The sequence below is a fragment of the Gymnogyps californianus genome, chromosome 3, assembly GCF_018139145.2.
Source record: "Gymnogyps californianus isolate 813 chromosome 3, ASM1813914v2, whole genome shotgun sequence".
Lineage (NCBI taxonomy): Eukaryota > Metazoa > Chordata > Aves > Accipitriformes > Cathartidae > Gymnogyps > Gymnogyps californianus.
In genome coordinates, this window is record NC_059473.1 from 62,941,397 (window position 1) to 62,968,000 (window position 26,604).

The window sequence follows — 26,604 nt, forward strand, 5'->3', positions numbered from 1 at the left end:
CCAATTTATTTCTAGGTTGGGCAGTGCTAAGTCACACGGACACCATTATGGTACAAGATAAGCAAGTCTGCTTGCTCTCAGCTCCTGCGTCACACGCTAATGACCGCCTACAGGTGTGCAGGTTTACAAATATAGGAAAGCTTGTGTTCAGTCCCTTACAGTGTAGAGTATTAGCATATAACTATAAAAATACTCTTCAGAGATTTTAGCTGATTGATAAAAACTAGTGACCTTACTGAACATGTGTGGACTGATTTTTTGAAATTTGGACAGATTTGGACAAGTTTTCAACAATGCAGCAAAAAGCATAACCCTGATACATAAGCCACTCATATATTTCATTTTAATTCTTCATGACAACAAACAGGGACAGTACATCTTCTCAAAGAAAGATTATCAGATTGTATTAACATGGGCAAAACATTATCTTCTCTCTTTTGTCTAGAAATAGTGAAACTAATCTGATCAAAATGCAAAGCAATCACGCCTGCTCCCATCCAGATGGAAGATTTCAGCCCCAGCTAGTATTTGGCAAAGTGAGTGAAAATGAGATTGTACTGTGGCAGTTGCCCGGTAACCTGAAGGTGGTCCTACCTATAATGCCAGCCAACTTTATAAATGACATATATATTACAGATACAATATTTATTTCATGCAGTCACAGGTCATTAGTAATGAGAATATTGTTCGTTTAATTTACTGTGCCTTTTCTGATCTGTGTGGAAGATGAAAACATTATCTTCTTAAATACCAAGAGTCTAACTTGAATAATTTCTTCATTTGGGAACAAATTAGTCCAATAGTTGCTCAAGTCAAGGGTAAGCTGATCTTTATGGTGCAGAAGAACAGAGCATCATTGACTCATTAACGAATAGTGATGTAGATATCAGAATAAGAGGATTTAGTCATGTTGCCTAAGGGTGTATAAATACAAAGTATATGAAATATAAATCATTGTATCTTTTTTTTTTAATTAAGCTCTGAAGTTCCATTTGTTTCCATTCAGCCTTGTGCAAAATTTTGTAAAATAATTTACTGTTATTGGCCACTGAATGAAGACACACCTTCCTGCAGCAAGGGTCAATCACCGTTACAGGATTTCCCTTCAGAAGTGGAAGCAAGTCCTGTAGCTACCACAATCCTTCCCAATAACACAAGTTAACATACCTCACATATTTCATGCAGTTGCCAGATGCTTCAGTGTATGTGCATGCACTCTACCTTCTGAGGAGGGCAGCAGCAATTCCTGTATTCTCTGCCTTCATTCATATATATACCACAATTTAGTCTCTAGTTTCATAATCCAAAGAGAAAATCAAACGTCTGGATGCTAATTAAATTTTATTAACTTAATTAACTTAAAGAGAAATTCAAGGAATAGGTATACTGCTTGTTAATCTTTTCATTAATGACCTTTCCCCATTATGCTCACAATGAATCCAGTTCTACAGGAATCTGCATTCCACAGATGAATACAACACATTAGATTATAATTTCATTTCTGAAGGGAAAACCCTTAAATGGGCATTACAGTGATTTATGATATGTTGTATGGATGGTTCATGTCTTTTGTCTTTCTGCTTAACAACGCAGAAAAAATACCATATAACAAGCTGCATGTCGATACGAGGATTTATCACTGAGTGCAAAATGTAAGCTTCCCACGGATGATGCATCTTTATTGACACCTGCGTGTGCTGAATCTCGTAACTTTTTTTCCCCCTCCTAATTATTTGCCCCGTTAATCTATTCACCTCAATGCTTTCTGATAGTTGTTCTCTAGCAAGTTAGCTGCATAGATTTCCCAAATTCTCACATGGCCAGAAAACCACAATCTTCACATTTGTGTTTGTTTAACTTTTTCCTTGTTGAACATGGCACTGGGACATATTTTCAATGAATGCCTTCTGTGCTTCTCAGATATCTCACAGCCTTGCTGTGGTGTTCGGTTACCTACAAAAGCCATTTATTGCCTCACGCATTCCTCCACCATGGGCATTATCCCTTAAATAATTCACACCCCGTTGTGCCTTACTGCCTGAGCTGCGAACAGTATAAAAAATATTTAAGGACAGTCTTTACATAAAGCTCACATAATTTCATATAAGTACAGTTGAACCCTCTTGTGGAGTCAGGTTTGCTTGAAGAAAACTCCAGCTCAGCAGGAAATTTACTGTGTCGTGTGTGAACTGTTTTCCTCATGATTTGTGTCTGAATCATGAGAAAGAACATCTTCAGTGCAAGCTGCATTGTTGGCGGAGCATATACAGGCAGTTAAATCACTTTTATCTCCTTGATGCTCTTGTGATTTGTTCTTTTTGTTTGGTTGGGGTTTTTTTTCCATTTACAATCGGGGGCAGAGCAGATGGCAAAGGCTTAGCTTGATGTAACAGGTCCATAAAATAAGCAAAGCTGTCAGTGAGCCTTCTCTCCAGCAGGCCTATTTCACTTTCAGAAGGATTTTTCTTCCACTGGAATGAACCTCAAAAAAAATATGACTGTAGGAAGAAACGAGTAGCTCTATGAGCAGCAAAAGTTAACAGTTCTGAGGTTCTCTCTGAGCTCACTGTAGAGCTTCTCTTTAGGGGAGGAAGGTGATATGTTGGGATTCTCTCCTCCACAAGGCAATGTGTTTTGGCGAAACTTGTAGGAATGCCTCAGTTTTGCTGCTTCTGCTCTTCTGTCATTAAAAGGTGTTTTGGGGAAGTAGGGAGTGGCAGGAAGCTGTCAAAGTCATAGAGACATCAGCACTGCCTGTGTTCATGGCTTGATAAAGCCAATCATATCGTCAAGTGCAGTCTCATTAAGTTTTTCTCATCAAGTTCCAAAAGAAAAAAAAAACAACCTTAGATGTTTGCTCCCATAGGATTTGAGCTAATTCCTAAATATCTTCTGAAGTTGTAACTTCAGAAGCTATTTCTGCTGTTATTTCTGCTGCCAGGGGTGTCCAGCGTGTGCCAACATATACAACCGTCTACAGATAGACATTAAAGACAGGCTTTACCCCAAAACACTATCTAAACAGGAAACACAGGTAAAGCAAACTTTAATTTTGCTTATTTCTTAGCTAAAGAAATGATGGCATGGACTGCTTAAATGATTTGCCCAAGGCCACACACAGTCTGAGGAAGAGCTATGTCTGAGGCAGAGCTGTAAACACAAAACTTCTCCTGAGCCACAGTTCAGTGCATTCGCCACAGTTTATCCTTCCTTTTCAGAGTACTACCATGTAGTAACACATTATTCAAAGTTGCTGACAAGTCTGAATAGCTCTTTTTCTAACAAATGAAGGAGTGGCAGTTGGCAAAAAGTAATAATAGCACTGGGCAGCAAAGATTATAACTGCCTGTGCCATGCATTGTATTATACATTTTATCTTTAAATGCTCCCTTAGAGAAGCACACACAAGAATACAAAGGAAACTGAAATCTGACACCTGCCTATAATTTATAATACTCATTATATTTTTGGGACAGCCATCTCTTGGCAAGGTAAGTTCTTTTATTTATAGGCAGGGGCTGCTCATGATTTGCATGCTAATGCATTCACATCTGCAAAGCCTATAAATTAGCCTCCAGCTCATTACGGCAATGCCATTGTCCTCCTTGCCAGTATGTAATCTGATCCCAAATGTTTCAGATGTCCACAAGATAAAACCAGCCTGAGGGAAGAGCTTCACTGTTGCAGTATTAGCACACCAAAAAGTATCTTCCCCTCTGCCCCCCGCAAAAAGAAAATAACATAAAATGACTGGAGGAGAGGAAACCGCTGTTTCAGAAAGATGAGCCCAAAAGCCTAACACTCAAGAAACTGGAAAGCTGTTGCTATGTTTTGAGGTGCTTCTGCCAGTGCAGCCAAAAGAATGAATTTATAGCAGCTTTTTAATGGGCTCCCAATAAAATTATCTTCACAGAAGATTAAGTCACTTGGCTGTGAATCCTGATTGTATCCTAACGTGTCATACATGAACACTGGTGTTACTATTACCGTTTAAATTCTGGTTATGCCTAGCTATCTGAAACAGACACTGAGGTCCTTCTTTTCGGTGAGTCTTATAAAGGCAGCGCGTACTTTCAGGTAGTCAAGAGTTTACAATTATGTCAAGATTTTGCCCCATCGTTAAGCTGGCAAAAAGATGAAATGCAGCATAGACAAAGCAGGCTCATAGAGCACATATCCTCTCGCATCCAGCTGTGCAGATGCCTCCTATGTTAATTCACTCTGTCAAAGCTAACTGGATGGTACAAGATTGCTGGGCCCACAAGTTCAGCTTCTGAAATCTCTGCAGGCTCAACTGTGCTACTGTGGGTAGGGTGAAGAGGACTCTCCACCAACCTCAGACAAACACTGGCTCACTCTTGTAACTTCCATCTGATTACCTTTAACTGTGCTGAGACACATAGACATACCCATCCTTAAAAAAAAGTGAAACCCTTACAACCCCAAACCCCAAACCCTACCTACATCATTGGAAAGATCTTAAACAGGGTGACAGAGCTGCTGTCAGCAAGCTGTCACCCACTGCCCAGACTTGCTTGTGCATTACCCTACTGCTTGCATCCTCTGGCATTTTCATCTCTTCTTCCCAACCTCTCCACCTACTCTTCCCTGGTTGTAGAGCCCTCAGAAACCTCCCTTCTTCGCTGGCCTACTGCTATAGGTAAATGACTGTAAATGAGAAGAAGACCTGAAACAGGAGAGCTTCAGCTGAGGCTTCAGAGTGGGAGGGGGCAAGGCACAGGTCACTACACAAGTGTGATGCTGGATTCAGGATCTGGATGTACCTGCATGCAGGAGATGCAGCAGTACATTGAATTTCTTTATTGAATTCTAGTTGATAATAATAGCTGGTTATTTATTTATTTACCTGTAACTCTCTTGTTTGTCAGAGTAGGTGGGAGAGAAGCAGAAAAATAGGACTCTGCATGAGTCATAACCCAGAAAAAGCTCTTCTGAGAATACAGCTCACACTGCTCTGCAGCATAGCCCAGGTGATAAGCATCAGTGTTGCTGTTGTCTCCATGTTGTCGGTCTCATATTACCATGAATGACAAGATTCACTATGATGTATTCAAATGGGGCTGTAGGTAAGGATAGGTAGGGACTTCTCCATTTCATTTTCTTATATTTGTCTTTTTCATACTACCATAAGAAAGAGGAAATGGAGCATAAAGAAAAATAACTACTTGTTTAGAACAAATATAGAAATATAGAAAAAAAGGTGTTACTTCTACATCCAGGGTTTTGACCTCAATTCTGTTCAAATGTACTTTTGATCTTGCAAAGAATTGCACAAGGCTAGATCCAGCTGTGGGGCCCAGGGAGTGTTTGTACATCTCTGCTGCTTATCCCACTACACAAGTGGGCAGTGCCCATGTGTGAGCCACAGCCCTGTCACCCTCTGTCACCCCTGCAACTGGCAGATAGCTGGCAGGTCTTTCTTTTAAACATAGAACAGTCCCAGCGAACTCTGTGGGACCTTCCTAGCTAAGAGCTGGGCACAGAGTGAGGGAACAAGAGGGCCTGGTGTTCTCACTGAAATCTGCAGTTCCAGCACGTGTTTAAAGGCAGCCTTCCTGCCCATGTTAGGAGCCAGGCTGCTCAGTGCTGAGTCTGCGATGAACTTCTCACAGACGGGCCCTGGAGCAGTCACTGCTGGATGAGGACCACTGGCTGCATCCACGCTGCTCTGAACGTGCCAAGCTGGGGGTGGCAGCGAGCACTGATCTGGGTACCTCTCCTCCTCGCATCTGCCTCACCCAGAAGCTGAAGACCATTTGGGGCTGCTGAGGTGCCAGACGTATGAGGTGCTGCATGTCCCACAGAGAGCGAGCAAGCTCTGGCTGTGTCTGGAGCTGCCCTTGTAAGCTGCATCTCTGCACAGGCACCGCATCTTGCCCACCGGGCTCCTCTGGCCCTGTGGCAGACTGTGCCAACAGAGTCTGAGTAGTTGCAAGAGATTCCAGTATTTGAGTAGTTTATCAATGCTTCCCATGTTTACTGTGTTTCTTCTTTTCCCAGCAGAATGGAGGATGGAATACACTGGGCACTGTTCAGACACTGCACTGAAAAGTATAGTGATTCCCTAGACAGAGCCGATGCCCATCCTGTTTCTAATTGCATTCATTTTCTAAACATGGCATAATTGCCTTTACAACAGTATGTGTGGGAAAAAAGATCTTGGTAGCATTTTTATTCAGATCAGCTGTGATAAATTCTCGTTTTCTCTTTCCTCTGCCTATTGTGCTTTTCTTTAAAATTTTGCTGAACCTATATTTTGGACCTAGTTCCTTCATGCTTTGTATTACAGAGATCCAAGGAATTATTTCTTCACAAATGGTGGCAAAAAAAAAAGCATGCGAAGGCTAGAAACAGGCATGCTGTAAAGACGGTTTAAAAACATACATTTTCCTCTGTGTGTATTTAACAGTTTCCATCTTTGCCATATGTTCTTTCCCTCATCAATTTGCCTTTTAGATTGTTCTTTAACACTTGCCTATTTTCTTGCCTCTGCAACAGAAGGGAAGTTGATCTTTCATTTGTTCCACAAATATTCCTTATTGTCCCAGGTTTTATTACCCCATCTGTTATTGTGTGATCAGTTGAAGTCTCTCATGGTCTCACTTTTCCAACTGATCATACTATACCACAGGTTATATTTCAATTTAACTGCTATCTACTGTATGATGTGTAAACTAGAAAGAGAGGAGCAAAAAGAGGAGGATATTTTCCCCCTGCCTACCATTCCTCTCTTTCTGTGTAAGCACGTATCTTCAGTGCTTACTTGTTATCGGTGACAGCGTTTAAACTAAATCCCTCATCTCCACTCCTTTCTACATGAATCCGATGCTTCCATCTCAGTGTTTACTACTTTAAAGCACAAAAGTGTTTACAGAACAAGCTCACCAACACTTGAGAGAAACGGGTAGATACTGTCACACTTCATGAGCTGAAGCAACACTTCCCTGCAGCACCCTTGCCAAAATGGAAACTTCTCCCCCCAAGCACAGTGTTTCCCTGTTCTCCCCCCTCCATCTCCCAGCCCTTTCCTACTGCTCCCAACACTTACTCTTGGTCATGCATGGTTGTGTTAAATGTGCCTGTGTGTAGTTTTAAAATTACTTTTTCTGCCATTTTTTTAGGCATTTACAGACACTATCTTCTGCAAAGTCCTCTTTCATCTTCCTGCATTCAGCTCTGTCTATCATAGCAAGGTGCTCGAGAACGACATGCTTTTAGAATTAGAGGTACAGTACTGTTTCTGCAAGGGGAAGCTAACCCTGTAAGTGTGATCAAGCTGATTTGAAGAAGGTGAGTCTTTTGCAGCAGGACAAATAGATGGAAATTACTCCTATCTGTCCAGCACTATGGGAGAGAAGAGTCAGCATTATAACTATTTATAACTATTGCTTTTCATAATAATAGAGCAAAGTGGGTCATTGCCAGGGAGGAACACGGAGGCAGCTCCTGCTGTAACAAGGCTTGGGAGAGATTGTGTAAGAAGCAGCACCCCCAATTTGCCCCTGAAAATAATGACTCAAAGTATTGATGTTCATGCATGCTGCGTGAATCCAGTGTGACGTCCACATGTGCTGCTAATTTAGTGTTGTGATCCCTCATTTGAGCATGTGCTTAAAGACCAGACTGTCTCTTAGAATTCAGGCCTCGGTGGACTGAGCTATTGGGTGAGTCATTTATAAAAGCTAAACAGGGTCTTCAATATGGAGCTGTGCAATGAAATGTACCCTGTCTGCTTCTGGATGTGCACATGGAGATTAAATTTAACCCAAAAGCTCCTGATGCCGCTGCTGGGAACCCAGACATCATTTTACAAGAGCTGCCTGTGCTGAGGCTGGAAAGAACAACAAAGGTCTTTACAGTGCTGTGTGGCGAGGTTGAGATGTGCATGGCTTTACAGAGGGGAAGGGAGAACTGAGGGGAAATACAGATTAATGCAAGCAAATGCAAATATCGGTGGAAAGCTTCTGTAAGTCTATCTAGCCAAGTATGTTTTCCTCAAGATATTTGAATGAAAAAGTCTTTCTTGATTTGACTCGTTCCTCAAAAATAGTGAGTAAAATATATATATATATATATATAAAACCTCAGTTCTAAGAATGGACAGCAGGACAGCAGCTTCCAGCTCCCTAAATGAACTCGTACCCACAAATGGAAGGCAGTGCCAAACTCCCGCTGGAAGGCATCAGGCTCTACCTTACACACGTCTGTGGTGCGGCTGCATGGTCAGGAGCTAACCTCCTAGACTGGATGACTCTCCATCACCAGCGGGCCGACAGCCAGACGTTCCTCTTCACCTCACCCTCAGCCCAAAACAGCTGCGTGAGAGGAGTGCCACTTTGGGTTCCTGGCCTGCGGTTCCAGGGGGAGTTCAGCACCTAAACATCTCGCTGCTACAGGAGCAGGAATAAGGTGACTTTGTGCCCGTGGAAGGGCCCCGCCGAGCCGGGCCCAGCTGCTCGGGAGGCTGCGCGGTGCCAGGCTGAGAGCCCGGGGACACGATAAGCCCCTTTGCGGGGAGCTGATTTTGGCGGGAGGCCCCCGCTTGCCCCACCCCCCGGAGCCCATCGCCGGCTTTTTGGCGGTGTTTCCTGCCCCCTGGTGGTAGGGGCTCGCCGCCGGACCCGGCCCTTCCCCGCGGGCGGCAGCCGGCGGCCCCCCCCCCCCCCCGCTGCACCCGGAAACCTGCAGCGGGGACCCCCATTCCTCCTGCCGTGCCAGCCGCAAACACGGCAGTGAGCATGTACAGGCATCACATGCCCTTTGAAAAACCGTGGCGTCGTAGGAGAGCTCTCAGGTCTCAAGCGGAGTTTCGAATCTGGCGCCCGTACTCAGTGTGGCGTGAAGAACTGACAGTATCCCCGCAGATCGGAGTTACAATATTTGCGCTTCCAGCTTTGTGTCTGATACTGCGCGAATACGACGTTTTCCAAAACGCATCTTCTCTCAACTTATTTGATGTGAATACACAGTTCAGAATAAATACAATCATGCTGCTCTGCAAGAATTAGTAAGTCTTCCCTGTACCTCTGAGTAAATAGAAGTTAATGTTAAAACTAAAAAACAGTGAAAATCCCCAAACCCTCATGCGTAAGTATACATTATACCTTGGGTTTTCTTGGGGGTGTGGTTCAAAAAGAAACATTAGCAACTCTAGGAAATAATGTTCACATGTCGCACCAAGCTCCCATTCCCGCAGAAATAGTTTCAGTGTTAGCTAGGCAATTACTAGCACTTTGTTACCACTGCTTAGCATCATGCACAAAGGTGGTCAGTTTGCAGCCTTGGAAAAGGACTTAGGTACAAAACCAAAATTAGTATGGAGGTCAAGGATGACCCAGTTCTTTGTTTGATGCTTTCCTTTTTTACATTTTGAAAATGTGAATGAGAGGATAAGGTAAAGGAGGAAAAGTTGCAGCAACAAGTCTGTAGACCTTAATTGTCCAAAGACCCTGGATATTGTGTGGACATGATCTAAGTGAGCCTGAGGCCTCTAGAGAGCTGTGGGGTAAAATCCCAGGCACCAGGGACTCTGCCATTTCCTTTAGTAGAGACAGGATTTCATCCAGTGCAACTCTGGGACAACACAGAGGCCTCTGCACAACCTAAGTGTAGAAAAGTAGAGTTGCTGAGTTAGTAAGCTAACATGCACCTTGATGACTACCTGTATGGCAATCATAAGCACAGTATGCACAGAAGGAGGAGGGCTCTTTACCATCCTTTTATTTCTAAGATTTTAGGTCACCTCAGGCCAATGGAGGTACATAAGGTGTCTCTCGCTGGAATGAAAAAGGGTTAGTCACACCTCTGCGGGCCACACATGTCCTAGTATTTTCACAAGGCTTTTGAAGCAGGCTCAACAGCACATCAATTGCACAGAGCTGGCTTATTTCAGCTGTGCCAGCCCCAGATGAGTCTCTAACATAAGCTGAGTTCAACCAAGGGCTACTGACAAGAGCTGGTCAGAAAAATTGCCTTCTTTTAAATTCAGATAATGGCAGCTTTTCAGCACACATGAGGAAATTGAAGTTTGATCTGGAAATACTGCTGAAGTGGTTGTTGTGGGTTACACTAAGTACCTCCCATCCCTATCCTGTTTTATGGGTTGAATGACTACCTTGTTTTGGTGATGCTAATTAGGTATTATGGCTGTGATGCCTGAAGAAAGATTAAGTAGAATTAGGGCACTTGGACATGGAGGAAAGTGAGCATAAGACGCTGCTGAAGGACAACACCCATGAATTACAAAATAATTGGATTTACAACAGGTATTCAGTCTGCGGACATTGCTTTTTTCCTAATGGTTTTAGCTGAGAGGTAAACAGGCTAGAAAAAAATATTCAGGTAAAATGGAAAAAGGAAAGGTACCCCAGCCCTGAGGGGACCCCCCGGCCTGCCCCACGGCTGCCCGCTGCAGGGCAGAGAGGTGCCCTTGGCACTGTGCTGCCCACCATGTCCCCCACCGACATGCACTCTTGGGAACCAGCCTGCGGATTCCCACTGGCCCATTTCAAAGCCGTACCCATGAGAGCCCAGCCGCGCCCGTCTGGGCTGGAGCGGATCCCTGACCTTCACTCAGCGCCGCTTGGTTTTCTCTGATAGCTGGGTGAATGATTGCCAGCAGTGGTAAATGATTTACTCTGCGTAAAGCACCATCTACTCGAGGGGTATATTCCTCATTACGCTGCAGAGAAAAAATATTGCTATAGAGCCACAAAGATTATGAAATTATCTGATTATTTACATAATAAATAATTAAAGGTAAGGATAGTGGTGGTGAAAGAAGCTTATGATTCCTTTTTTCCATGGTAAAAGAAAAATTTGGGAAAAAGGTCTAGATTTTCATCATTACTACAGAACTCGTGGTTGTGTTCATAGCCAAAGATAACGTACTTTTGACAGAGCAGCTTGGTCCAGAATGCCCAGATAGATTCAGGCATTTTTGATTGTTTAATAAAGCAAACCTCCAATTTATTTTGTTCTGTATTAGGGCATCTTTTCCTCATGATCATAGCACTACGTGTTTTTCATGTGTGTATCGATGCAGCCCCACAGAGCTGACTCCTACCATCTGGTCTCTGTGAAGATGCAGGCGACACAGCCTGGAGGTGAGAAAAACTACATATGCTGCTGGAGCTGCCTATTTTGCTGCAGGAGGCACTGGTTTATTAGTTTGCTAGATTTTCTCACTACTAAATCCACGCAACGTCGTGACTGAAGGCAGATAACTTCATTGACTGTGTTCCTTGGTGACACAGAATGAAATCTTTGGTATATTATCTTTTAACTTCAGCTAGATTTCCCAGTTGTTTAAAAGCCAGGTGTTTAAAAAGAAAGGAGAAGATGGCATTTCTCTCTTCATGGGGTCACTGGGAGCAGCAGGGTAGGCCACGAGAGCCGCTAATGCCAGAGGTGGGCTTGGAGGCTGCCCTTGGTCCTTCTCGTCGTGCCCCCCCAGCCACAGCAGCGTCCGGGCGCTGAGGCACTCCAGGCGCAGGCACAGCCTTGGGAAACCAATTAATGCAACTACTTAAAACAAACTGGGGGAACTCTCTAACTTCTGACCTTGTAATGAAGCGAGCACTTTCCTGAGTGGTGCATTCCTACTCTATTTCTCGCAAAATGGATGAAATTTAACCTCCTTTCTTTTCCAACAGCTCTCACTTTTTGTGCTGAAGAAAATACCTTCTGCATCTCCTTCTGAAGTGACTTGAGTGCTGACAGTGAGACTGCTGGAAAATCACCTCTTGGCACTGCACAAATGAAGTTCTGCTATAATAACAAAAAGAGATTATCATGGTGCCCAGTTCTGCCCTGACTTCTCCTCTGTGCAAAAATTGCGTGCTGATGAATTACACTTGCGAGTAGTTCAGGCAAAATTTATTTACAGCTCTATTTTATTATCAATTTGGAATGAAACCTGAATGGTGGGAATGACCGTCAGGAGTAAAGGAGGAAGATTATTTTGGTTGTAGTGTGGTACTGATGATTTGGTTGGATTTGAGAAGGACAAAGTTGTGGTAATCAAGGCTTCAAGAATAATACAAACATAGATATAATTTGAATTGATATTGCAAGGAAACAGTGGCAAGAACTGAAGAGTGGAAGAGGAGTTATGAATAAAAAGTATTTGTGTGTAAAAGTATATGTATGTGTGTGCGCATGTATAATTAAACACTAAATTGATACCTTGTCACAATACAACTTACTATGCAGGAATATGCAGGCCCTTAGTTTTTCCAGATAGGTGATTTAAAGCTATATTAGATCTTAAAACCAGCCCTTTATTATTTTGCCAGTCAATATGCGCTTGCCAGTAAAAGCTCTTGAGACAGTTAAATGGCAAATCATCCCTCAACAGTATTCAAAACCAGAAATTCTTAAAAGCATCAACTTAGAAATACCCTTTTTTTCAGTTTTTAGGAAATGTTACAATAATTCCTACTGATAGGTTTTCATTTGCACTCTTTGAAAAGCCACATGCTATGCAACAAACATGCAAATAATCTTTTAAAGCTACTTTTTAATAGAAATTGTACACTTCAATTATTATTGACAGAATTAATACTTCTCACAATCCCTTTTTTCACTCACACTGTATTAACAAGTACATACTTTCTAGATACATATAGCATCTTTCTAGATTTTTCTGGTGGGAACTTTGAGGAGGATGTTGAGAGGGCTGCTGAAACTCTACGTGGTTGAGGTAACCTGCCTGAGATTTTTGCAACTTGCCTATGGTGAGATCATCTTACTGTCCTGATTTTAGCATCACAATCCATTCCCTAGCATTTGCCAGCAATCGGTACTCAAATGAGGTTGACCATCCCTCCTCGAAAGACACCTCCCCTGAGTGTCTTTTGAGGAATTGACACTGGGCACAGTTTGATCATGTTTGATACGGCTGTGACAAAACCCCATTTGATGCAGTCCAATAAGAACTCACACGCCCCCATCCTCCATGAAACCCATATAATCCCCCCTACCCGCTATTCTTTTTCAGACCTCAAAGATTTGTCCTCCTACTGACCTCTTTGCTGAGGCCTTGAAGCTGCTCCAAGACTCGACCAAATGCGTGTGAGTTACGTGCCCAAAACGCTTGCACCCCTAGTCCTGTGACAGGCACGTGTCTGCTCATATGATGAGAGTTTGCATTGGTGCTGGGCAATGGGATGCCGTGATGGGGTGTGTGTAGATCTTACTGTGGAGAAGTGTTTCTCCCATGACCGAAATTTGGGTGTTCATTCATGCCATGTGATGGGGAAGCCTTCATGTTAGTCATCTCGTGGGTGCCTTTCCAGACATGGGATGGGGAAAGATCAGGGCGTATGGGTCCCGAGTACCACTCCTGGACTGTGCCCGGCACAGCCTGGTTGGAAGCCAGAGCACAGTTACAATCAAACAGTCCTTAGACGGCCATTAGGAAACACGCATTTGTTTAATGCTGAGCTTGATGCCAGACAAGTGATGGCTTCCTTGTTAATAATGTCACATTCCCATCCTCATACAACATCTTTCTTTCTTCTTCTCGTTTGCATTAAAATTGTCCAAAAACTGGGCAAGAAGTTGCCCATTTCAACTGCAAAGCAACTTACTGCAAGCTTTTGGTACCTGAAGTGGCCAACATCATTAGTATTATCAATGTTGGGTAATGCCGGTCTGTCTGTCTAGTGAACAGAGAGGAGAAAGATGAGCTTCAACACCCGGGAGGAGGGCAGGGCTTGTGAAACCTAGCGAGAACCGAAAAGTTTTTGCTGCGGTTACGTTTTGCGGTGGCGGGGCCGCGACGGAGAAGCGGGTCCGGGCGCGGGAGGGTGGCAGCCAGCAAGGGGTTAAGTGCAAGGCTGAGTCCGGGTAGGACGAGTGAAGGGGACGGGGGGTTCGCGGGGCTGGCAGGGAGCCGGGGCAGAGCGAGGAGCGGGGCCTGGCCCCGCGCTCCCTCCTCTCCCTCTCCCTCTCCCTCTCCCTCTCCCTCTCCTCTCCCTCTCCCTCTCCCTCTCCCTCTCCCTCTCTGCCGGCCCCACCGGTCGGGGCCGCTGCCGCCGCCGCAGGCTTAGTCAGAGGAATGTGGGTGGGACTCCCTCCTCCCCCCGGCGCCTTAAAAACCCGCTCGGACCGACACACACGCAGTCTCTCGTCCCGGCGGAGCGTCCCCGCCGCACCCCATCCGCGACGCTCGGGCTCGCTGGGTGCCCCCGTCGGCCGGGCAGGATGGTGGTGTGCGGCCTCGCCTGCTGGAGGTGCAGGTGGCTCCTGCCCCTGCTGCTGGGCCTGGCCATCATCATGGGCATCATCGCCCTGGCGGGCCGGGGCTGGCTGGAGTCGGAGTCGGAGCCTTACGTGCAGCAAGCGTCGCTGTGGGAGAGCTGCACGCGGGGCCAGGACGACCTCAACTGGAACTGCGAGTCCCTCATGGACTACGGTAAGCGAGGAGCCCTCCGGCCGACCCGGGGGCGGTGGGTGCGAACGCCGTGGACGGCCCCCCCGCCTCTGTTGTGGAGCAGCTGCTCTCTGGGATGGCGTTTCCCTTGCAGAGCCAGCACTAGTGCTGTTTCGGGGCTTAAACCGGCAGAAGAAATACAGGTCTAGACTGCTTCAGAGCAATCTTTCCTGTCGGTACAACGCTGAGCAGCCAGGGTGGTGGTGTTCTGGGTTTTTTTCAAAAGTTATTTTACAACCAAAGTAAGAGGGCCAGCCGGCCACAAGTCCCTTCTTCAGTTTGCTTTCTCTCAACTATCTGCAGGCTGCAGCCCCAGCAGCCTCGCCTGGCACTAGCCAGCTCCCCCTCCCTGTGCCGGTGGCCTCGCTGGTCGGATGGTGGGTATGGAAACCTTCATGCAGGGTGTCCTATGCAGAACCACACCTGGGCAATAGTAAAATGGTCTTCCTCCGGGCCCTCCGGAGGGAGAGAGCACCTTAATTTAACCCTGCCTGGCCAAGGCAATGCGGCTGCTAGGATGCCTCCCGACCTGCAGCTTAAAATGGCCTGATGTGGGTTTGCAGGCAGAAAAAAATGCCATTTCCTCTGTGTACCTCTATTGCACTGGGGCCTGAATCAGGGGATAATTGTGCTTCTGTTTTAACTTGCTGAACTGCTTCTGTATCTGGTATTGCCAGTGTAACATTCTTACTGCACACTCCCAGTTTCTCGGTTTTGGGGGGAACTTCTTGGTTTTTGCTGGAACACGTGGGTCTGATTACATCTGCTTTTCCCTCGAACAAAATATTTCTGGACAAATAAGCAGACCCGCCTTAAGATCCTGGATGAGGGTACTTTGGGGACTGGGAAGCTGGAAGGGCGTGTTTCAGCCGGGAGAGCCGGGACTCCTTCCCAGCGCAGATCCCTTGCCACCCGAGCAGGGCAGACTGACTTTCAGAAGCTTTTCGTTGCAACACTCGGGTGTAAGCTAAATCCTGAATATATTGTAAGAGCAGTGGCTTCATTTTTCAGCCAGGTGATGACTGCAGGTTTTACTGTAGGTGGAAGAAATCTGGCTAGTGTGACAAAAATATCAGTCTCCCCCATTAGACAGAGAAGAAAAGCTAGTGCAGAGTTGCTGAACTTGGCGTTGCACAGGGAAGAAGAGCTAATACAGTAGAGCTGCTGAAATTTGGTTTCTGCTGTACTGGCACTGCTTCTCATGTCCCTGAGTACTGATGGGTGTGTTCTTTGCATCAGCCCTGAGCGTTGTGGGGTGAAAGCAACTTTCTGCTATTTTTTTCTAGTTAACAAGCTGTCAGAGAAGAATGGTATCCTTCGCTTGTTTAAGCCCTGGCTTACTTAAATGAAAACTTTATTTAATCCTTGGCTTATTTATAGCAACTTGACTTTGCCTCTTCTCTAATTTTCATGACATCAGTGCCACTGTCTACTCAAATACTATTTACATCTAGAGACAGGATGTAACATACGAGTTCAGGTTTGATTTGTTTTGTTTCCTTTTCTTCTATGCTAATGCAATTAGGCTTAAAATAGCTGAGGGCATTTACAAAGGAAAAAATGCCTAGCAGGCATTTGCAGCATTGCTGCAGGAAAATAAGAGTTAATTAATTGAAATGCATAACTTGTGTTTTGCATACAATAACTACTAGGCACTAACCATCCTGTGCCTCTCCTGATGAAACAAAAACTTCAGAGTGGATCCCCATTACTAAAAGCTCCATTAGACAGTTTCTTAATTGAGCTGCGGCATGTGTACTAGGAAGAGAAAAAGCAGCCAAGTCACTTATTTTAAATGGGGAAAAAGGGGCAGGAGCAGACAAACAAAGTTTTGCAAATAGGATTGTCTCCTAAACTGCATTGCTTCTTAATGCACATTTGCAAATGCCACATGAGAGGGAAGAAGTGGAAAAAGAAGAGTAGGATGTAATTTGGTAGGGAGGTGGGGAAGGGATTTTGTTTAGAGCTCTGTACTGGTTTGTGTCTGGGAGCAGACACTGGCTGGCAGCATCTGTGTATTATCAAAATGTTACAACACAGAGCTGCTGTACTGCACTATAATATGACTCAAGATGACTTAGTCTGGACCATTGTGGGATTAAACTGTTGGCTCTGTGTTTAAAACGTATCAGTAAACCATCAGATATGACAAGGATTGTTTGCAATGTGGTAACTTGGAGAGGGTGGTTGTCTTTATAGTGATGAGGCTGTAAGTTTAGGAGCAATATTTGTGGGTGGCTGTGTCCTCCCGGTTCTGAACGGCTGCTCCCAGTGACTTTGCTTTGAATTATCACTGTAAAAGATGGGCGTGTATGTGTGTGGTAAAGGTGATTCCATGGAGGTTAACTCTTTCTTATATTCCTAACAGCCAGTTGGTATTCATTAAGTACACAACAGCTGACCTAGAAAAAGGGAAGCATTCGTTTGGATCCTTAGTAAGGGGGGGGAAGAAAAAAAGTTGGAATCTAGCAGTAGGAGCTCAGCCTTTGTGAATCATGTTTCACCGCAGCTGTGCCACTGTACCTGTGTCCCTAGAGGCATGGACTTTGATACCACAGATTACTGGTGAAGCTGAGTGCATGTGTCAACGTCACTGAGGGGCCAGATAAATAAAGGAGGAATATTACATGGATGCATATCTTTTTGGTACGCCTCTTTCCAGGCATGCTTCTGTCTGATTTACGATGCCAGGATGTATTTGAGACAAACTAACTTAGTTTATAGTGTCAGCCGAGTGTAGGCACTCGAAGATACTAATGGAAAAGGTGTAGCAGTTGGTGTCCCTGTCTACACCAGAAAACATTGACTGCAACTCCCCAGTAAAAGATCCCAGCGAGCAGGTGAGGCTGGTGTCCCTGCCAGTGGGCTTTGCTGGCCCCCGGGCAGGCACGCTTCCACTGCTAGCAACCTGCAGGCTTTAAAAGTTGGAAATTTATAGGATTGTGCCTCTCCTGAGCTTCCAGCAGAGCCAAGTGGCTGAAGCCAAGTTTGTACTAGTGGGCTTTTATTTAATAGTTTGGTAGTACAGCAATTGCTTTTCCTGCACTCCTAAAGCCAAAACAGAGCTGTGATTCCCAGTATTAATTCCCAACCAACCCTTCTGGCAAACCTTTGATTCTGGGCTGTCCTGTTCTCGTGGTGGGTATGCACATAACTTCTCTTCACCAGTCATGCTACTATGGGATTTTGCACATTATGTGAGCAAGAAAATATTACTGACAGTGCTCTCTTGCTCACAGTCCACTACTCCTTTGTTTCGCCAACAAAAGCAGATATTTTTGGGCATTCTATGTAATGGGCTCTCAAGGCCGAACAAGAATTGCTACTGCCACTTATATACAGAAAAATACTATAACAGTGTAAAAACATGGCTCATCTATGTGCATCATAGTTAAAAACTTCTACCCTAAGATTCCAGTTATTCACAAGCTAACAAACTAGCTCCTGCTTTTGTAAGTAAGTGAACAAAGATGAGAAAGGCTTGTTACTTCAAATCCTGTAGCAGTTCATCTTCCTGCTAGACTATTTTCCCAGTCCTTTTATTCATTTCTAAAGGGAAATCTAGATTTAAATATCCAACCCTGTAGAGCTTCCATCTCCTCCCTGGTGAGGCTGAGGCACAGCTGAATAAAATCAGGAAATACACCTAACACTAAGGCTCTGTTGCTTGCTTTTTTAATTTCATCATATTACTGGTGCTCATCATTAACTTTAAATAATCCCGACCCCTCCTAGTTATTTGCATGATAGCACTTGCAGCTTAGTTCCTTTCCATAGTCATCATTAATCAAGCTATGTAATAAAACTCTTAATCCTTCCTAATAATTATATACCTTCAGCCCCCGAACAGTTTTTTGATGTTCTTTCAGCACCACGTAATTGATAAATACTTTTCTGCTGATTTGAAGCCAAGAACTTGACTCTTCTTTGAGGCAAAGCTGACCTGGGTAACGCTAATACCTCCAACTGTTCTTCTGCGTTTCTGTGCTCTCATTCTTCTGCTCTCCTATTTATGCAGCCCCAAATTACTGTGGCGTTATTGTTTGATTTCATAAGCAGACATCATATTTATGCCTGTTTTGAGTAAGAAATACTCTCTCTGCCAAATGAAGGGACCTGAGAATTTTCTATTTTTATGGAAAACTTAAATTCTGGCTGAATGTCTTGTGATTACAAGGTACTTCTGAGCACAAACCAGCTAGAAACTGAGGCTGATCTGTCTTTCTCTGAGTGTGAGCAGGTCTCTCCAGCTCTTAAGGCAGTAAACAGTGAGAGTGTAAACCTGCACCTCTCCCCTCCTGGCAGCTGGGAGCCATAGGCAGAGGATCTTGTAGACAGGATCTTACGGGATCTCAGTCAGCTCTCAGGAGCCTCTGGGAGGAAAAGGAGCCAGGAAAGCCTGCCTTGATAGGTATGGCGATGAGGGGGATCCTGCATGGAGAAACAGCAATTTCAGTCGGACCCTGCAGCAGCCCCTCTGCTGAAAGCTCTTCCTGTTGGTGGGGGTAGCAGTGGTTTTTGTGGGAAAGGAGTGTGCCAGGGCTGCACCCTATGCTCGGTAAGGGTGTAGCCTCCCACCCTAACCTCTTCCATCAGTCACTTATTGAAAGACTTCTGGTTAATTTTTTGAGATTTCTCTTACATTGTGTGTATATACAAGTCCAGAGCTTTTTGCTGCTCTTCCCATGACTCCCGGTGGTGCTCATGTGGCAGGCTGGCTGTTTGATGGCTGTTGTCTAGTCCAGCCCAGAGCAGACCCATCCAGTGCTGTGGCCAGCACCTATGACTCAGTTCTATCAGGTCTTGTCAGTATCAACCTGCTGATAACTGCTGCTGGAGAATATAATCCAGCAGGAGAAGGAGAGGAAGGTATGGGGTCACCAGCACTGAGCTCTGTCACACGTGAGCACAAAACCCACTGAATTTCATAATGGTGGTGCCTACTACTGCACTGTTTCTGAAGACCCGAAACAAAGCTGGGCTTGATATTAATCTTCCTGGCAAGACATCTCCTACAGCTCTGTGTTGTCATTTTCATATTGCCAGGGACAAGAAAATAAATCACTGAGTGGAGCCGGGGCTCACCTGTATCCAAAAGCTTGTTACGCTTGTAAAGTAAGCGCAGAGGGTATGGAAATAGCAGAGAGAGCACTGGGGGCTTTCTGGCTCATATCTCCTCCGCTCATGTTTGTATTGCACCAACCTTAAGGTGTCTAACCTGCAGGTGTATTTGAGTTTACAACCTAAATTTTATCAGGCAGATGCCAGACTTGGCTTCCTACACTGTGCCAGCATATGTAATGCATCTGAAAGGGAATATGCTCTGATAACTAAGTGTTCCTTCTTGTTGTTGTGCTTCTTTTCTTAATAGGGCAAATATCAATAAATAGCATTCCTAGGTCATTTAGTCTGAATCGTAGAATCATAGAATGGTTTGTGTTGGAAGGGACCTTAAAGATCATCTAGTTCCAACCCCCCTGCCATGGGTAGGGACACCTTCCATTAGACCAGGGTGCTCAAACCCCATCCAGCCTGCCTTGAACACTTTCAGGGAGGGGGCATCCACAACCTCTCTGGGCAACCTGTTCCAGTGTCTCACCACCCTCATAGTGAAAGAATTTGTTCCTTACATCTGATCTAAATCTTCCCTCTTTCAGTTTAAAGCCATTACCCCTTGTCCTATCACTACATGCCTTGTAAAAAGTCCCTCTCTGGCTTTCTTGTGGGCCCCCTTTAGGTACTGGAAGGCTGCTATAAGGTCTCCCTGGAGCCTTCTCTTCTCCAGGCTGAACAATCCCAACTCTCTCAGCCTTTCTTCACAGGAGAGGTGCTCCAGCCCTCTGATCATCTTCATGGCCCTCCTCTGGACTCGCTCCAACAGGTCCATGTCCTTCTTATGTTGGGGGCCCCAGAGCTGAACACAATGCTCCAGGTAGGGGTCTCATGAGAGCGAAGTAGAATCACTTTTCCTGGGCTGGCTGTGTGTAAAGGGATATTTAACCATTATATTAGTTATCCCTAAATAAATCCTATTGTGGAAAGAATATCCAGTACCTGCGTTAGGTACGTCAGTGAATATTTTGCATGAAAAGATTTTTATCAGACCACTGATGTAGCTTTAATCTCCAGATGCTCATCAGGTGTCCTCCCTCCCTCCTCACCCCACAGCACTCTCTTAGGGAAGGCGTATGAAACATGCACAACTGGCTGAAAGAGAACTAATTTGAAAAGTTTTTGCTGTCTTGAGTAGCTCCAAGAGGGGAGAGGAGAAAGAAAACCCTTTTCCTTACCCTTTCTATGCCAGCATGACTGTCTTCAGGTGGTGGCGGTGGTGGTTGGGGTTTTTGGGCAGAGATCTGGCTGACGGATGGCTGCTGTATTTCACTTTTGCTATTGGAATAGGGGGGAAAGAAACTGGTTCAGACTGATCTAATGAAAATAGCTGTAAAACAATGCTTTGCTTTCAGAGAGTAAATTGATGTACGTAGTAGAGGTGTCTGAGTTTTACTGCATTCTCTGTCTCAAATTACTAGCTTTTCCCCATTTTTGCAACAAGTAGAGTATGTGAGTTAAGGTGGAGGGTTTTAACTCTTTAGGAAAAGGTTCTCTGTCTCACCATCTTTTTCCTCTTAGTTTTTGCACAGAAAGAACAGAGGCTAGATTGAAAGCAGGGTGTCTCCAGAGTCGCTTCAGCTGTGTTGGAACAGGCAGCTCTGATGAAAGAGATATTTTTTTTGGAAAATGTTCTGATCTAGATCTTGCCGCTCTCTCTGTTCCTACATTAGAGGGAGCTCGGGATCTGGCCCTACCTCTGTCTGAATGTGTGAAAGTAGAAACTCATGTTATGCAGATGTGGGAATTGAGCTGTGATGACAGCTGACTGGAAAACAAAGCACTAACCAGTATGGTTTAGCCCATGTGGGCAGGTATCCTGCCTCCAGGGCAGGAACACCTTTGCTTGTTGTTTGCACTGGGCTCCTCTGAACTCCTGCTTGGTTTCTAAAGAGGACAGGGTCTGGCCATAACAAGGGCCTTTTCAGAAGCCTGTGTTACTGTGAAAGGGGAATGGCTGGCTGATTTTTCTGGGAGGTTTTTTACCTTTGTTGCCCCTGCCCTGGCCTGTGGTGGGTGAGTTCTGGGCGCTGGTGCTGCTCTGCTGGGATAAGGCCACTTGCTTTGTGTCTGAGCCTCTCCAGCCTGCAGTTGCTTGATCCTAAGAATCTGCACCACCTCGTCTCATCAAGTGTAGAAGAGGACTCTTCTGCTTTACCTCATTCTGCTGTTTCTCCTCCACCTGCTACCTTTCAGCTGTTTCTATATTTTTTTCAGCTGTGAATATTTATCTTCAAGAGCTTTCTCTTTGTCATCTCTCACTTCAGCTATTCCAAATTTTTTTCTTTTTGGTCATGCCAATTTTCCTCCACATGCATTATTCTTGTCATAAACAAACAGGCAATAAGCTGTATGCTGACAGCCCTATTATTTCCCGTCAGTTATCTCCTGTGGTGGTACCCTCTTGTCTGCTCTCATACTTCCCCATGCATGGAAGTGGTTTTGTAAACTTGCGTGTCAAACAGGAACAGTAACGATGAAGTAAACTCTCAGCGGTTGTGTGCCCTATCTGCTCAGATGTCTGTGGGTCTCTTACAGATACAGAGTTTGGAGGTGTTATCTCTATTACCATGCTGCACTATATCCCTCTTTTCAGCAGGACAGGTTAGCGGGCAGGGAGTTCTGTGCTGCTCCACCAACGATGGTGCCTCTCTGCTCTGCAGCTGTGCGCTTTGGAGGCATCCAGTATTGCTTTGACATAGGGCATGCTTCTTACAGTAAAGGATTTCAACAAAAAATGATTAAAGGAAACCAAAGACCCGTAATGACCTACAGTTTAGTGCACTGCTGTGTGTAACATCTTTCTTATTTTCTCTTCAAGGATGGGGGAGAGCAGCAGCTGCCACGTACCTCGTTGGCTTTGTGATCCTGGTCATCTGTTTTGCCCTCGCAGTCATTGCGTTCTCGATCGAGATACTCCGCTTCAACTTTGTGCGAGGAATTGGAGGCTTGCTCTTTGTTGTTGGTAAGGCTGGGGACAAAGATAAGGTTATTTTAGATGTAAAACAGGCATCAGCAGAAAAACATGCTAGATGGAGCCTCCCTTATGAAATAAGCTGTCTTTGTCTGGTTTATGACTCATTTTCATGAGGAACAAGGGAAGGATGATTTATGCTCTGAGAGGATAATGGTTAAGGAAGCTCCAGTGGCCTTTGTCAATTAGCACTTTCCCAAAAGCAGTTTATGGGGGCAACCAACACCTTTGACCCTGCATGTCACATCCTAAGACTTAGGAGCTGATAGCCCCAGGTGCTTCCCACCTTCCCAAGGGGAGGAGGAGCAATGGGGCTATGGTACAAGTGGGAGGTAACTGACTGCGCAGGGATCACCGTGCCTGGCTGTAGGACAGGGCTGGTCATGGCATGCAGGTATGTGCCTTAGCAACCTGGCAATGTCAGCTGTAGCTGCTGCAGTCAGATAGGTGTGGGGATCTGCCTTGGCCAGAAGTCACATACCTCTGTAAGAATGCAGATTTGATTGTAAGACTGAAGATAATCCTTGCATATCTTTTTAAGATATGCAGTTATCTCCAAGTACGTTTTTTTGTGGGAAATGTAATAGATTCATTGTCACTTACTCCTGCTTTTCTTTCTTTCTTTCTCTAGCTGCATTCCAGATCATAGGCTTGGTCATCTACCCAGTGAAATTCGCAGAAGAAATCCCACTGATGGGAGATAATATGTTCAGCTGGGCCTATGGCTTTGGTTGGGCCAGCACTGTTGTTGTAATAGGGTGTGCTTTCTTCTTCTGCTGCCTCCCCAACTGGGAAGATGAAGTCCTGGGAAACATCAAGCCTACCTATTACTACTCCTCCCCAGAGAGAGCACCATACTTAAATTGAAAGAGTAAATCCAAGTACAATCAACTATCAAAACAACAGAGGAGCACCTCTGATGTAAATTTGGTGCGATTATAGGAGACTGAAAAAAACCCACCTTATTTCTCCAGAGTATTTCTTACTAGCCCTGGCAATAAATTAGTAAAAACATTGGAATCTTTAAGCAAGTAGCTTTTACCTAAAGTATTGTTTACATATTCTCATGTCGATTCTGTTTGGGTGGTTTACTTGCTCCTTCCCCTCCCAACTAATTGAGTCATCCTTATTTTATTCAAACACTTGCTTATGAATAAAGATGTAGTGTTTCAAGTGTAGAAAGGAAGAGGAGAGATTTTAAACAACCCATTAGAGGGACCTGCAAGTTATTTTGTTTTCACCTCTGACAAAATTGCCTTAAATGGAACTAGAAAAAACCCAACCTTCCAAAGAACGCTTCTTCTTGCACCAAAGTCAGTCCCAAGGAAGGAACTTCCCTGAGACTATCGATTGCAGTCACCTGCTGCCTAAGAATCTCTTCTCATTCCTGTTACTGGACTATTGTTGACTGTTAGCTATTTGAATTAAGGGGAAAATAAAATTAAAATTTATTTTCCACCAATTGGTGCTGTTAGAGAGAGATCTCCTCTAAATCATGGAGCTGGTGTGTAACAGTGGCTACTGTAACACTTATTGGTGTTTTTGTAGCCACTGCAGGACTTGTGATGGAGCCACATATAATTTAATATACGTTGTCACAGAGAGAATCAATAAACTTTCAGATGTTAAACTACATACATTTTTACATGGTATTTGAGGGATGCTGATTTAGAAAATACCTTTGAGTAGAAACATACACTGTTCTTTATGTCTACCTTTTTAAAACTGCAGTGTTTTAATTATCAGCTGTGTTTTGGAGGGAAATCTTAGCATAAGGTGTTGAAAACCTCCAAAAGTTTCTAAAGCACACTGTAGGTACTCCAGAGTTTAGTAAACTTGGGGATGCTTTGTGAGTCACTAGGGATAACAGGTAAAAATAGAAAAGCAGTTCTGTGAGCAATTTATGTATGCAAACTTCATACAGACACCTGTCTCAGGGAGTAATCTGGCTGGCTCCTAGCTTGTATTTCTGGAGCCAGCAATTCCAAATAAGTATTCCAGCGAGGCAGAGCCATGTCTGTGTTGGTCATGGACCTGCAGCAGCTTACAGCAGATTTAATTATGGTCTACAATCTTTGTCAGAGCTTTCTTCAGCTGGGGAAGAAGGAAGAGGCTCATTTGTGGAGCTCCTCTTCCAACTATGGGGGAAGTATCTATAGCAGAGACAGATTTTGGGGGGGGTGGGGGTACAGGTACAAATGCTGCGTGTTACTCTGTGTAATGAGCAGCTGGGGACCTATTTCTTACTATCATGAACCCAGTACTTAGGAGAGGGTAAGTGTGTGGGTATATGTATTCATGCACATGTACAAAATAGAACTTATAAAGCATTAACCAGCGTACTGTAAAGCTAAAGTCATTTAGAACTAAGCTTTTTCAATGCCAAATATTTCTTGTATTATATATTGTATAGCTTTCTGTTTTGTAACACCTTTTTTTAAATTTGGTAATTCTATGTATTGCATGTGATCCCGTTTTGGAAAGGCCAGGTGACTTTTTAAAGTCCCTGCCAGGCCTGTATCTTATAACTTTACAGAGTGTAAACATCTGCAGACTTCAGAACTGTGTTACAAGCTCAGTCGTGGCATATACAATCAACTGTATTTATGATTCTTGCTGAAGAAGACAATCCTGTGACAAATGTCTTTTTTTTTTTTTTCTTCCTTTCTGTACAGTACTGGCTGGTGGGGAATACTGTGTAGACTTATCTGTATCTTGAGTAATGATAGTACCTACTTTCTAGTGAATTCAAAACACAGCAGAGAATTCCAAGTCTGGAAAATCCTTGCACAGCTAAAGCTGAGAAGGAGAAAAGATGTAAGAAAATGGACACCCTTCCTAATGAGAGGGAGGATGGGATGGTAATACAGTTTAGCGTAACTTAAGTTTTTTGTATGTTTTTTATAAGCATTGTCATAACTTGTCAAAAAGCACAAATGTACAATAAACTTGGCTCTGAATATACTGGGAGGGGTAGAAGCATAACCAGCACGTTACACAATTAAGATGTTCAGAAGAAAGCTATTGCAAATAGTCATTAATTACTCTCCAGTGATACTAATGTATGTGGCACTCCTTTCAAATATGGTGGCTTAATTAAAACTGTTTTAACTGACGGTTGTAGAAACTTGGTGGTGTTTGTGGTTCACAGATTCATTTCATAAACTCAGGCAAATAGCCATTCTTTCCTTCTCTTAACGTGAATATCAGTATCCATGAAGTGTTGGGTTAATAAAATGAAGTTTAAGACCTCATGTCCAGGAGGCAACAATTTCATTTTCCAGTCAAATAAGCTTGAGTATATGCTGCAAAACATATCTGTGCACTTTCATTGGAAGTGCCAGGCATAGAAAGCTCTTTGCTAAGCCAAAACCTCTTAAATGCATCACAACTTGAGGGGGAATGTGGTGGGTTGATCCTGGCTGGATGCCAGGTGCCCGCCAAAGCCGCTCTATCACCCCCCTCCTCAGCTGGACAGGGGAGAGAAAATATAACAAAAGGCTCATGGGTGGAGGTAGGGACAGGGAGAGATCACTCAGCAATTACTGTCACGGGCAAAACAGACTTCACTTGCGGGGGGGTGGGAAATTAATTTAATTTATTACCAATCAAATCAGAGTAGGATAATAAGGAAATAAGACCAAAGCTTAAAAACACCTTCCCTCCACCCCTCCCTTCTTCCTGGGCTTAACTTTACTCCCGAATTCTCTCCCCCCCGAGCAGCACAGAGGGACGGGAATGGGGGTTGTGGTCAGTTCATCACATGTTGTCTCTGCCACTCCTTCCTCCTCGGGGGGAGGACTCCTCATACTCCTCCCCTGCTCCAGCACAGGGTCCCTCCCACGGGAGACAGTCGTCCACAAACTTCTCCAGTGTGGGTCCCTTCCACGGGCTGCAGTCCTTCAGGAACAGACTGCCCCAGCATGGGTCTGCCACAGGGTCACAAGTCCTGCCAGAAAACCTGCTCCAGTGTGGGCTCCTCTCTCCATGGGTCCACAGGTCCTGCCAGAAGCCTGCTCCAGCATAGGCTTCCCACAGGCTCACAGCCTCCCTCGGGCAT

At 44.5% G+C, this 26,604-nt stretch overlaps 1 protein-coding gene across 1 annotated transcript; it reads left to right on the plus strand.

The window, feature by feature from the left end:
• The first annotated feature begins 14,229 nt into the window (after positions 1-14,229).
• PERP (p53 apoptosis effector related to PMP22) lies at positions 14,230-24,712 on the plus strand. Its single transcript, XM_050894342.1, has 3 exons — positions 14,230-14,440; positions 22,392-22,535; positions 23,176-24,712. Exons 1-3 carry the CDS (start codon positions 14,230-14,232, stop codon positions 23,409-23,411), a joined length of 591 nt encoding a protein of 196 aa, XP_050750299.1. The 3' UTR covers positions 23,412-24,712.
• Positions 24,713-26,604: the final 1,892 nt, after the last annotated feature.